Source organism: Mus musculus, chromosome 12 (genome assembly GCF_000001635.26).
Source record: "Mus musculus strain C57BL/6J chromosome 12, GRCm38.p6 C57BL/6J".
In the NCBI taxonomy this organism is placed as follows: Eukaryota; Metazoa; Chordata; class Mammalia; order Rodentia; family Muridae; genus Mus; species Mus musculus.
In genome coordinates, this window is record NC_000078.6 from 66,458,595 (window position 1) to 66,473,167 (window position 14,573).

The 14,573-nt window shown below is 33.9% G+C and overlaps 1 protein-coding gene across 4 annotated transcripts in view; it reads right to left on the reverse strand.

Annotated features, from left to right (window-relative positions):
• Positions 1-824: 824 nt before the first annotated feature.
• Mdga2 (MAM domain containing glycosylphosphatidylinositol anchor 2) overlaps positions 825-14,573 on the reverse strand; it is a 763,131-nt gene continuing 749,382 nt past the window's right edge. For 2 of the 4 annotated variants that reach the window (NM_207010.2, NM_001193266.1), the window contains one exon: positions 7,465-13,009. In NM_207010.2, coding sequence (NP_996893.3) covers positions 12,921-13,009 — 89 coding nt within the window. In that variant the 3' untranslated portion in view covers positions 7,465-12,920. Of the gene's footprint in view, positions 13,010-14,573 lie in introns of all 4 variants that reach the window. The other 2 variants (XR_872713.2, XM_006516013.3) reach the window with 2 other exon arrangements.

A 14,573-nucleotide genomic window follows, 5' to 3' on the forward strand; every position in this document is an offset into this window, starting at 1 on the left:
TGAAGGAAAATAGTGAATCTTTATTTGGCACTGATAGGGAAAAACCTTATTTCAGCTATATGCTTTGTCTTGGTCTCTTTTCTGATTGATTGTAAGGATTGCTCAGATGGTCAGATGAAACTAGCAGTATTTATCTACGGAGTGTATCTCTCCATGTTTAGCTATTTAAGATGGTTTTCAAGTCCATAGACATGACACCATCAGCACACACCCAAATCAATTGAGCTACCTGGGCAGAAAGATGAAAAGAAATGTAGTGGTACTGTGGATTGCTTTTATGTTCAATGCACTATTTCCCAGAATGAATAAATACAACGGAAAGCCTATAATTGAGACCAGTAAATGATTAGTGTACAGGTGGGAATAGATAAACATGTAAAAAACAGTCTTAAACACTATGTCTGTTATATTCTCTCTCAGTAATTGATATCTTTCCTAGCATCCACAGTGTTCATTATTGCCACTGTTTATGTATACATTGTCATTTTCAGTAACTTTTAAATGTGATTTTGTTTTTTTCCAAACAATTATTTTTTCTACTCAAACTCTCTCTGTATTTTGTGTTTCAATACAGAATAGTTTGACAGTTTAACTTATTTGCTTTCCTCTGTCAATGTGTATAATAATGGACCATTATGTTTCTGCTTCCATTACTCTAACTAGTCCCTAAGACATGGACAGGAAGGTGTGATGTTCTTTCCTGCATTAAGCTTCTGTATAGAATATTAAATGCTATATTTTCCATGTACATGGATCTAGTACAGAACCTCCTTTAGCTAAGACTCCCCTAATATACACATAAATTTCTTCATTTCAGTTTGAAATTTCTAAAGCTTGTCTTTCAATCAAAAGGAAAATTTTATCACGATGGTGATTCCAGAAGGTTCTAGTAGAGATCTGAGGACGTGAGGGAAGGAAATTAAGGTGACTGATGAAAAACTGCTCTTAATCCCAGGGCAGTGTAGACGAAGACCTTGACTCCACTGGGGAACTCTGGAAGTTTTCAAACAGGACAGAGGAGTTTCCCCCAAGGCTGGCAGCTTCCAGCTGTGTTTGAGGGTAGCTTGTGTAGGGCAGGTTGTTAGGTGGAGCATGACATCATTTGGTTGTGACAGAGTGGCCGAGGATAGCTGGTCCAGGGTAGAGGCTGGGGCATTGTCAGGTTGAAAGGAAGCTGATAACAGGTATAGGGTTGGGTGAGGAGTGACCTGGTTGTGGGAAAGTGGTTAAGAGTGGCATGTAGCAAGCATGGGGTAAAGTGGGTGGGGCATCTAGTTGTTTGATTTGTAAAACATTTTAAACTACAGTCACTAGTACAGGGCCTGGCTCTGAAGAAACCTCTCCATTGTCAGTCCTCAGACTAGAAAACATTCTCATTTGCCTTTAGAAAACTGAAAATTAAAATCAGGTTCATTGAAATAAAAGAACAATGACCATAAAGGCTTCCAAGAATATACTGAAATAAAGCATTAGTTCATTGCTGGTGGGAATATAAAATGGTAGGCAACCCTGGAAAAATTTTGTAGGTGTTTTTAAAGCCAAATATACAATTACCATACAACCTAGATGACTTTAGAAATTTATTGTGAAGAAGAAAAAGAAAAAAAAATAATAACATTTACAAAGATATTTTGGACAAGAATGTTTTGTTTTTGTTTTTGTTTTTGTTTTTGTCTGTTTTTAAATAGTCCCATAATGGAAACAACACAGTCCTTTCTTTGGGTGAATGCTTACACAAAGTGTCCTATAGCTAAACTATGAAATATTCAGTAATGAAATGTAAACCTCCTGATCAATAGCCATAGAAATGTGATGAGGGAAGAAACACCCTAAGTGTAAAGATGCAATGTCATTTCTATATATTCTTGCAATGACAAAATGAGAGAACAGGGGTTTCCAGAAAAGAAGTACTAAAGAAACTCCTGAGTGAAATATTTTGTTTAAATATGGCAATGAACACCTGGATCTACAGAAGTGATAACATAGCAACACACACACACAAGCATAATCAATACTTGAGAACATGACCAATGGCTCTGGCTAATGTCAGGGGTGCAGTTGGAACACTTTACTGCAGTTTTGCATGAACATTCTTTGGAAAAGTAGATAAAACACGTATGGCATCTTGTATTACTTGCTACTAAGTTCGTGGGAAACTAAATATGATCCTAAAGAGTTAGTTTAAAAGAGCTTATCTCTATGTGCAGAAAATAAGCACATATAAATATTAATTTCAGCTTCTCTTTATTTACTAAAAATAGTTTAGATTTGAAATTTTTTATTTTAAAATTCTCTTAAAATAACATGACTATTCAAATATTACCTATAAGAGAATTTACTTAATTTTGGGGCTAATAGAATTCATGTAAGGTTAAGAAAATATATTAAGATATTTAAATCAATAAAATATCATGGAAAATTATTCATTGCCTATATTCAATTAAAAAATAAGGAATAGCAGGAAAAATCATTTGTGAAAATAATTTTCCGAGAAATTATTTAAAAAATATATATCACTTTATTACATCAATGTCTAAAAGTCAAAGATCAGTGTAAATACTTGGTGAAAATTGCTCAATTTATTTAATCAGAGTGTCACTGAGTGAGAAAAAAACTATTGAAACATTGCCATATATGAGCAGACATTTGTGTGAATACTTGCTACATGTCAATGGTGTAAGTCACGGTTTTTACATACGTGAATTTCTTAGAGCATCTTCTCCCATTTATAAATAAGGGAAATGTGGGAATTTATGCAGTGGACACTAGGCTACTCTTACATATATATGTATATTGAGAGAGAGAGAAAGTAAATATTGTCCTTACAATCCTCCTGTCCTGGACTTTCAAGTAGTAGAATATGACTTTATGTTCTGCCCATAACATTGATGCTTCTCAAACTGTACATTACATAGATTAGAAATATTTTTTTTTAAATTTGAGTGAGTGTTGTGTTTATGTATGTGATGTATGTAGGTGTTAGTGTGTGTATACATGAATATGCAAGGGTTAATGCTTGTATGTGTGCCTATGAATGTGGAGCCAAAGATGGATATTGTCTTTCCTCAGTCACTCTTCACCATTATATTTTGAGGCAGGGTCTCTCACTGAACTCAAAGCACATAGATTTGGCTAGACTGACAAGTCAATAAATTTCAAGGATCTGCCTGTCTTCAATAGCCCAATATGACAAAAGTATCAGAAGCACTTAAGCTACATGATTTAAGTACTGCTCCTCCCCTTTTTCTAAGTCCGTGGAACTAAAATCTCCCTCCTGCTAACACCATGGGATCTTAATTTTCAAGGATTGTTTCCAGAGATTATAATTAACATTAAAATGTGAGACCAACTGTTTTCTAAGTCCTAGGGATTTTACTGTCAGGCTCAAATAAAATGACTGGTCAATTTATTCATAATCCTATGTTTCAGAAAGGAAAGAAAAACTATTTTCTTAAACTTATTCATTCATTCATTCATTCATTCATTCATTCATCTATCCATCCAATTATTTATTATTTGTGGATGTGTGAATGGTTTATGCGTACAAATGCCTGCAGAGGCTAGAAAGAGGAAACTGGATCTCTTGGAGCTAGAGTTATAGGCAGTTGTTAACCGTCCAACATGGATGATGGTAACTGAACTCAGGTGCTATGGTATAGCAGTAAGCACTCTTAATTTCTCAGATATCTCTCCTACCCCATTACTTTATTAATTATAGAATTCAGGTTTTGTTTATAATTTGCCATCATTGAAATAGGAGTATCATAACTGGGAGTATTTTGCTATTGCCAAATAAGAACAAATACTTTTTTTGTAGTACAAAGAGTAACTGTCTTAGATATGCTAGTGCATAGAGATAGACTGGATAATAACATACAGAACCATGTTTATTACATACTGTTATAAAATTGTGTTTATGTGTATTATGAGAGGCATAATTATGGAGAGGGGACAGTTCATTCCATTGCATGTATTTTCACACAGCTAATGAGTGTGTGAGTAATTAGCCTTTAGGGGTTATGGTATATGAAATGACATATCTAACATCACTTTGAAAATGTCAAATCATGTAAATAGCATGTGTGTCTGAGTAAGTAATGTTATTGGAAAAAATTGGAAATAATTCAAAAGGTTCATTCTGAAACATGACAAATGTGCAAGCTGACAGATAGGGTGATTTTCAGTAAGAAACATTTTCTTTAAAAACCATTAACACATTAAGAGGTAGTAAATGGCTCAATGATACTCTGGCATCCATAGTTCAAAGCTGCTTAAGTGCTTGCCAAAGACTCTACCTCCCATCAATCTTTCAAAATACCATATTACAGTATTGCCAGGTCTTTATTTTGCAGGAGAGAGGCAGGGTTGTAGGGGAGTCATATGAGAAATAGATGAGGAGTTTGAACAGAAGAAGTCTGTGAGGAGAACTTTCTTGATTCAAGTGAAATGTGCTATAGATTAGTCTACAGCTTGCTATGAATCTACACTGAGAGGAGAAGGTCCACATATCAGGTAAGCTGATCTTAGAGTGGGCAGAAATGAGAACGCTGTGCATATAGTCAAATAGTCACAAAAAGTTATTACAAGTCTTTTTAAAGCTTATTTAATTCATTAAAACTTTATTTTTATTTTGTAGTAAATGTGTACCTAACCAAAATCATTTAGTTGGGAAATTTTCTCACTCCTACTGATGTGGATGGTGTATTTTAGTACATGGTAAGATACATTATCCATAGATTTTTTTTTTTTTTTTTTTTTTTTGGTACTCATCTCTCTGGGAACCACTTTAAGTTTCAAGCGACAATTCTCACCACTCTATTGCTTGAGCTATCTCAGACACTTGTCAGCTTTCCTTGCTTCTAACTTCATTTACCCTGTCTGTCCTGGGAATGCAGTCTTACTTGTCCTTGGGACAACTATGGAAATAATGACTTGGACACTGCATGTCTTTTTTCATTTTATGCTTCTACTTTTTTGTTCCTTAGATCTTGCCAGAAAGTACACCATTTTCTCTCTCTAGTTTTTTACTTGAAAGGCTGTGTGGATGGACAACTGCTATACTCAAATAGTAGGAACTGACTCCGCGAGAGTGTTTATAACTTGAAAGAAGACAAAATAGAGAAATCACTGCTAAGGACACAGGAATAAACTGGTGATTAAGAAATTACAAGCTTCATGGAGTTTACTGATCTGGAACCAGTGCCCATTCAGTATCCTCAGTACCTCAACATTGTAAAGGCCTTTGGGATACTTGCAAAATTCTATTGAAATCATTTAATTTAAATGATTTCACTTCATCAAATTCATTTCATGAAGCCTATTCAACAACAACAAAAAAGATGTATGTTCATTTCATTAGCAAATTTTAACATGCAATATACCCCCACCTTTACTTAAGTGCCATATTGCTGCTGTACAATAGCAGTTATACCATTCTTTCATTTTTAGTTCATTTGTAGTCCACTGACTTGCTAAATTGTGCTGTCCAGTGAACTTAGCTATATAACAGAGACAAAATTAAAAGATGAGCTACCTCTTCTCCGTACTATTTTGATTTTGACTATTTGTTTCTCAATTTTTTACCATTTATTCTTTGCCGTATGTTTTCAGAAATAGGATTTTTGTTGTTGTTGTTGTTTTGTTTTGGTTTTGGCTTGGTTTACATTTGACATGAGGTCTCACTCTGCAATGCAGGGTGGCTTAGAACTTACTATGTATCTCATTGTGACCTGAAATCATGAGGATCATTCTGTGCTCAGTCTCCTGAGAACTGAGATTCCATGTTTTAGCCACCTTGCCTGGGTTCTATCCTATTATTTTTTTATAATTTTGTTTTGTAATTTAAATTATCAATCGTGTCTGAAAGTGTTTGTTGCTTACTATATTTATATTTATTAAGGTGATTGGAGCCCAGGTCATTTATACTGCAACAGATGTGCAAAAACTGAATTAAGATGGAACTCATATGTCCTAAGAAGATTAAACAAACAAACAAAATCATTTAACCTATAATTAATAAATTATAGTTGAAAGGAAAGACTTCAGAAAGCATTGTTCCCATGTTTATTCTGGGCTTCTACCATAAACATGAAATTAATCTAATTTGTTCTAGATTAACATGAGCTTTCTTTACAAGACGATATTAACATTTGTGTTTTGACTGTGAACAACTGAGCTGGCCTTATGGTGCATGACTCTGATTTTAATTTTATCTTATCTTATTTTAATTTTTCTTCATTAGCACATTTTAACACATAAAATACCCCATTTTGGGTGGTTAGATCCTGGAAGATCCAGAGTTGAAAGTATGCCTCCACCATAAAGTGAGGTTGAGTCCAGCCTAGGCTACATGAGAGTATGTATCAAAAAAGAAAACAATAAGGAAACAATAATATTGCCTGTTAAATTTAAAATGCCAGATATTTGTATTGAAAATAAAAGTTTTGCAGCAATTTGATTTTCTTTTTTTCCTAGTACACATGACATGCATTCTGTTCATAAAATTTCAATGATTTTATCATTGAAAGGTAAAAGTTCTCAGAGTTTCTTAATCTTTTGAATTCAGTTCAAATATAAGTTAATTAGTAATAAATCATGCTACATTCTTCATAGAGCCCACACTTCCACCTTACCTCCTTTCTACTGTAGATATAAAGACATGGTTGGATAGCATTGCCATAGATGAGGTTATAGTTTCTTCAGAGAAATAAAAATGCATAAAACTAAGGAATAATTCCTAGTTTCTTAGAGAAAAATGATAAAGCTCTACAAAATGACTATTAACTTAAAACACCGTAATTCAACACAGCGTAAAACATTTGGAGAGAACTGATTTTCAAAAACAATTAATGAGTTTAAATATTAATTATAACTCTATTTCCAAATGCTCAAGGGTTTACTTAAGGGAATAATAGCAATGGTGATGAACAATTAAGCTGATTAGGCAGTAAAGTTACAACAACTTGTGGTAGATTTCAGAATTCCATTGACACTTGGATTCTTACTCATCATTGTGGATCAGTGTATTTAGATGACAGTGTCCTTGTGAATAAGTGATCAGAGCAATGTCTCTGAATCAGGTTCGCATCATCCAGCTGCGATCATTACATCATCCAGCTGCAATCATTGCATCACCCAGTTGCGATCATTTTATGTCTCACAGAGAAGCCTAGCTTCAGTACCACATCATAGTACCATAATTCTTAAATCATGTTCATTCAGGAAGATTTTAGTGTCTGCTACTTTAATACAATCATATAAAATGATCTATCTCAAAGGATGTAAAAATAAACACAGATCTTGATAGTCTAATTGTGTTCACTGTAGAATTGAGTCTACAAAGGCTTCTTAATTGTGAAAGAAATCATGGCACTTTCACTTTAATTGCCATTCTAAATATCATTTTTGTTGTTGTTTTTTAAGTTAATTGCTTATTGACAGCAGAAAATTTCCCCAAACACTAATAGAGTATTTAACATAATTTCATTTATTGAAAAAAATTCCAAGGAAAATAACATACAACTATCTGAAACTATTTGGAAGAAGGAAAATATCAAAATGTAAATTAAGATAAATCTAAATTTTATGGTCTCCAATGTTTCATATAAATTTAACACAATGCATATTTGATTAAACTTATACATTTAAATATACTGTTGAGACTCAGGAAATAAAAAGGAAAGCCCGGAATCCCAGGGCAACAATGAAGAGCCATACGAAGACAAGCAAAACTACCAAGCTTCTCCCTACTCATGGAATTTCCCAACGTTTTATTGAAAAATAAGAATACATTGCAAATCAACTCATGGAAAATTAGTACAATTGAAATTAAATTCAATCAGTTGCAAATATATCCTTGAGAAAACTATTGCAGTTTCTACCCAGAGTTTAACCTCAGCCCTATTCCAAATTTTGGATTCCAGTTTGAGATTCTCAATATGGGTTCAGAGTAGTGAAATCACTACTCATAGACGTATTAATTTTCAAATGACCATATGCTCATGAAGTAATTCATATAGAAATATGTGGAAGCTTTATCTCAATCTCTCACTTCTATTTCTAAGCAGACATTAACCCACTAGGGACTTCCCTGGCTGACATACTTCACATTATAGTGTCAAGATTTAATTTTTCTTTACTCATGTAATAACACATACAATTATATGTAGATATACTATGAATATACAACAAACTTTTCCTATGAGATTTGAAAAAAATCAAATTTATTTTGTAGTAGTTTTTCTTCTAAGACAGTAGAAAAGGACAGACATTCCTTTCTAAAAGTAACGCTAAGAAAATGAATTAAATGGGCTAGTCACAAAGGGAATGTTGTAGGAAAAGAAATAGTTTGGGATTGAACCCTATGATCTTATTGTTTTCACAGAAAATGCAATAACTCCTCATTGAAATCAACTGCCCAGTTGCAAGAAGAGTGTACCTTCTGCTTTGTTGAGACACAGCTGAAACCGTGGAAGTAGTCAGCAACTAGAATATATTTGGGGAAGGTTAATTTTTTTTTCCAGTTTAAATGTCTATTCAGTGGCCCTGATATTTGAAAGGCACAGTAAACAAAATAGGTTTTGTAATAAGGAACACAAATTTAGGAGGATCATTTGAAAAGTTTTGTTTTATCCAAAATCAGACCAGTCTGTCACCAACTTTAAAATCACCAAGAGAAACACAAAATTAAAATGATTCTGAGTAATACCACAGTCATGTTTATAGTATAGAAATAAATGAATTAATTATTATTCAAATTACACATTTTGTTTGCAGATAAGTTTATTATTATAAAGTATTTAGAATAAAATTGCATGTCTGGTGAAAAGTTAGTACAGCTGTAATTTATATTTTATCATATGTCCAAGTAAAGAATGGAATTGTTTCCATTGTATATTACATGGTAAAACAGACTAGTTAGATTCTAATTCAGATATAATTCATTGCTATGCTGAGCCAATTCTGTGGGAAATGTGAAGTGCCATTAGTGTCAAGGTCCGCTGTCTGACTTTGTAACCAAGCATCCATCAGTTCTCTTACAGGAATATAAATCATGGGCCAAACTCATAATCTGTTGAATACCATAAGCCCCATGGCACCAGGGACCACAGCAGACCAGTGATACATATAGTCCATGCTGGAACTCTAAATACACATAACAGGAAAAAAGGTAGAAAATGGAAAATCATGGGTAGGTATGTATGTAAATCATCCTAAAAAAAAGACGTATTTTAAAAGAAAGGAAAAGTAAGTAGGTTATTTTTTTCAAAACTGCATAGTCCATGATTATTCATACACCTGATAAGTGTGATTGGGCAATATTTTTTTCTCACTTTTAACTTTCAAGGAAAGATCATATTTAGTCTTGTTTGTCACATCTGACAGTACTCAAGTCCTCTCAGCTCTGTGTGCATGCTCCATATCACTACATGACAGTGCTGCTAATTGCAATGAAAACAGGCCCAACTCTAGAAATGTTAACCTGTAAAGTAGCATCATTGAACTGATGAAAGCGGTACCACTCCTAACTAATGCAGATCAGTTACTGTCAATAACTGGAGATGACACAGCATATCATTTCTCCCAGAAAATAAAACCCTGATTGCTAAATGCTTCCCCAGTTTAAAAAAAAAAATCAGGAACCCACGAGGCTTCTCAAATTATAGCTGACACATTAGCAAAATGGTAAGGGGAACGTGTCATTGGGTCCAGTTTTGATAAATATAACAATGTTAGGAATGGGAAAGTGTTTTAAGGGTTCCACAATCATTACTTCGATTAAAGACAAGATGATTTCACAAAGTTTCCAGTTCATTTATCCTAATCATTTAAAAATTTTCCACATTTTTAGATGTTTACTTTCATTAAAGCAACTGAGCATTTGATCTGATGTAAAAACCGTGATTCTGTTGGTTTGACTAACTGATGTAAATCATTGTAAATCTCATGCGAGAAATTCAGTTTCTCACCACCTCGCTAGTCTGTCTGCTTTCCCCTCTGATTGCCCCTTGTTCTTCACAACCATCTGCAACTTCTTAGATGTTTAATAAAAATTAATTTTGGAGTACCAGCCAGTTCTCTTTAACTTCTGGAGTGTGTTCTCTTACTATGTGGAAATTTAGGAACTACTTTAACGTTTGATAAATGCTTAATGATACAATTGAAACTTTCACTCACAACAGCTTCTTTGCTTGGAAAAACTGAGAAGGAAAAAAAACCCTGTGAGTTTTCTTGACATGACATGTGTACCTTCCAAAATTCAACATTTAAGGGGTTTTTCCATTTTAAGTTCATTTACAAAAGCCTCACGCAAATCAGCTTAAAGGCAATTGAAAGAAGATGACAAATAGAGGCTCTCTTTAAACAGGAGACACATATCAGTGTCCTGGCAGAGAGAATGAAAAAAGACCTAATAAAATAAACGTGTGTTTTACTCATCTTGGGGAGCACAGAACTGGGGTGGGTGGCTGTATGCTGGAAATGCAGGTGAATGCAGATCTTTCCCATGCTAAGTGCCCAGTTATCACCTGCTGCAAATCTTTGGTTTGATAGAATAGATGGATGACTTTGAAAAAAATTTTTAATTTCAATATGACTAATTAATTCAAATAAATGACGATAATCATTTACTTCCTTTGTGTGAGTTAAGGGACTTGGGTCATATTGATTCTATCACTATGTTGGTATTCTGATATGTCCCCTTTTGACCCGACTATGAAATTTAACAATAAATTTTAACTTGCATGTCGGTTTGCATTTTACCTACAGAGTACAACATTTTTTTACTTATGTGTTTAACAAATAAAAGAGAATGTGTTGTATGTTCTTTAAAATTTGTTCCTGCAGACATCAAGTGTGTATGAAGCACTGATGATTTATCCCAAGATAATATAACCAATAAATTGCATAACTAATCTCATTGTAATGATAAGTAAATATTGCCCAACAAACACACATACCGCTTATCGCTCCTCACCCGGAAAGAGGCTTTATTGAACAGAGCTGTAAAATTATATTTTAAGTTGAATTATTGAATTTGCACAAACATTTCTACAGTTGTTTTTAAAAAAATCAAGCTTTGTCATTTCCACTACATTTTTGTTGTGCTTTTTATATTAATATTTGCAAATGCTGCAATTTAATACTTAGATCCCAATTACTTGCATAATCAGTAATTTTTTTTTAAATCCTGGGGTGTTGAAAGAACAGATAATAATAATATTCTTCTTTAGACAAAAGTCTTTTTAAATGAAGTTAAAAGCTGAGATAATTTAAGGAAAAAGATCTTCAAATTGTCATAACCAACAGGTTTAAGTGAAATTTACAATGCATTGGAAAACTGGCTGGTTAAAGTTATGGTTTGTCCTCAGGTAGCTCAAAATCATTTTTACAGGTTTTTGTTTTTTTGTAAAAGTGTTTTTTTTAATCTTGTTAAAATAATAAAATAATATTTCACAATTTGCACAGAGTCTGACTAAAGGGCAGAGGCATATTACCCTCAGTGTTTAGAATAAAGCCAGATTGTTTTCAGGCCCAGTTCCGCGGCAGAGTTTGTATGCACGGCAATCTCAAACATTTCCTCGTTCCCTCTAAAGGCAAAGCCAATCTCATTTGAAATGGAGGTTAGAGTAAAAAAAAATCACTTCTGTGTTTTACCACCTTCTGCGCTAAGTATTATCTCAACAACCTTTTGCTCTGGTTGACCCATTTAATAACCTGGAAGAAAAAAGTGTTGCTCCCATGTCTGGTCTCAATGGAAGTTACTTTCTATGGACATTAAGCCAAAAGGCCATGGCTGTCTAGGAGGTGAAACACATAATCTGCATGGGTTTACGCAGCAGCGTGGGTCCTTTCTTCTTCAGAAGCGGCTAGGGTGTCTTGCCTGTAATTTGCACATTTAGGCTGTGTCGTCTGTTTACAAAATAGTTTTACACAAACCATTGTTAGCAGTGCAAGCTTCTGAGTTGAAAATTATTCAGGCTTGTTTCATTGAAGGCACTTGGTTTCCATGGCAATTTATAAAAGATGGTGGTTTGGTTTCTTCATAGGAACAGATGACGTAGTTTGGGTGTCAAGTGGCCGCAAGCAAACTCCGATAAGCCTGTGTAATATGTAAGCCCAGGTTTACCATCCTGGATAGTAGTGCATGCAAAAAGAGACATCATACAGTTATCTAGCTTAGCCATGTGAGGGAGAAAAAAGAAAGAAAAAAGGAAAAAGAAAAGAACTACAACAAACAGTAACAACAACAAGAACAACAAGAACAACAAGAACAAAACCCAAACAACAGTAAAAGTGGGGTGGGATAAGGCGGGGAGGGATATGAAACCTTTAAATAATTCCGAGTTTGGAGTATTTTCAAGGAAGGGTAACAGCCAAAGGTAAAAGGGCCTACATTTATTTAATTCTCTACATAAAACCTTCTTGAAAGGAAAATAAATGCCAGCTCTCCACGTACCCTGTTTACAGTGAGGTTTTTGTTGGCAGGCCATTAGGTTTCCATGGTAACAAGCAAACTATTCATTTGAAACAAAACCAGCCATGACTTTGTGCTTTGACGAGGATTTCTATAGCTCTTTTTCTTCTTCTTTTTCTCTCATTCTTTCTTTTTCTTTTATTTTCTTTTTCCAGAGTTCAACCAGATGAAGCTGTAATCATTTTAGCCACAAAAGCACCTGAAGGGCTCTTTTGTACCCAGGCCAAGAATATCTTCTATATGTAGTTTGGAATAAGTTATATTTCCATGATGTCTTTTTTTTTAATCCCCAGTGCTTAAAAAAATGTTGTTTTTATTATTTAATTTTTGAGTCAGTAGTCAGTGGAGGAATCTTTGGTAGTTTGTTTTTTCAGTGTCCATTTACAAAGACTCTTTCTTCATGCCAGTGCCTGGTGAATCATTTATAGCCTCTGCCAGGATAAGGTCACCTTCGAGGGCTTAAGATAGAGATGAGGATGATAACTGGAAAAAGCCATATATGAACTAAGATCCCAACAGCACCATCCACGGAATCTAGAGATAAAGAAGATAAGTATCCAAAACTGACATTAAGGTCACAAACATCCCAGGTGGGCGTTCATGGCGCTTCTGTGCCTAAAGAACTTTATTCATGGAAAGCAAATTTGTAAAACTACGTTTTACATCAGATAGCAGCTTTAACTTTCAGGCAAGCAGAAGGCGGAAACAGCCTGGATGTGCAGTTATGAATACGGCAGACACATAATACTGTGTACTTACAAATTTAAAGGTCCTGAGCACGTGAATGACCCATGGCTGATATCACTCCCACTTTCTCTTCTTTTGTTCCCCCCATTTGGAAAGTTTACCTCAATTTATCAAATTTAACTTATCTAATTGTGATTAAAATATAAAAACATAAAATTTGTATGCAGTGTGGACATGAACTTCAATTAGTACAAGGTTCAAATCAACCCCACAGTCTCTGAAGAGAGCACAGGGTTCTCTGGCTTCTAGGCGGACGGACTGTGTTTATGTGCGTGCAGCTGAGCCTTTCCTGAAATGAAAATCCAGGAAGTTTTTTTGTTTTTTTTTTTTTCGGTTTTTTTGTTTTTTTACAAAATGTGTATTTTAAATGCTAAGCATTATAACGAGCAACCATAGCCCATTGCTGCGTTTTTAAATTTTTTCAACAACACTAAATAATGGAGTTAATTAGGTCCATTAAGCTGTAACTGCATACTTAACTTTCAATATCTAGACTGTAATAATTTTTCCATAAATATCTTCAGTTGAAGGGCTCTGGTACATAGAGCCCTTTAGCAACAGAATTTCAATATACTTTGAATATACTAAATTATTGATGACTTATTTGTGGAAATTTAGCTTGGTGACACCATCATTGTGTGACCATAGAATTAATGTTTCCAGATAGGTCTAAGAAAATATTGAAGTCAGAATGCATCCCAACGATGATTCTGAATACATGTTTTAAATGGATAATGTGAGATAAAGATTTAGGGGCCTAGAATACCTTTTAAATATCATTTTATATTTATTTAAGAATGGGCCTGAAATAAAAGTTGAAATTTGAAGACATCATTAATGTATAATATCTAAACTGTTCTTAGATGTAAACAAAATTATTTTACAAGATTGTAGGGTAAATATGAAGTAGATTATGTCAGAATAAACAGAGCTACTCCATTATTAACTACACATACTAAAATTTCCATATAACTACGTCTGTAAAAAGAACAATAATAGCTCTAGGAAATCCATATTTTAACTATTTGGAGTTAAAAACACTTTTGTTACATAAGTGACTATTATGTGTATAGATTTGCCAAATATTTTAATAAACGTTTTCCAACCCCTGACAAAATAGCATCAATTAATAAATTTTAAATCCGTTTTTAAAGTCACAGTGAATTAATCTTACATGGAACTAAGAAGAAATTACTATCATTTTGTTACTGAAAATATGGCCACATTGCACTAGCTTTTTGACTTAAGCATACCTTGGATGGTTTAGTCAGAAATAAAGTTTTAACTAAAACTAAGCATTTTCTATGAAATGGAAACATTTTATACTAATAGTCGTTGTATCATGTCCACA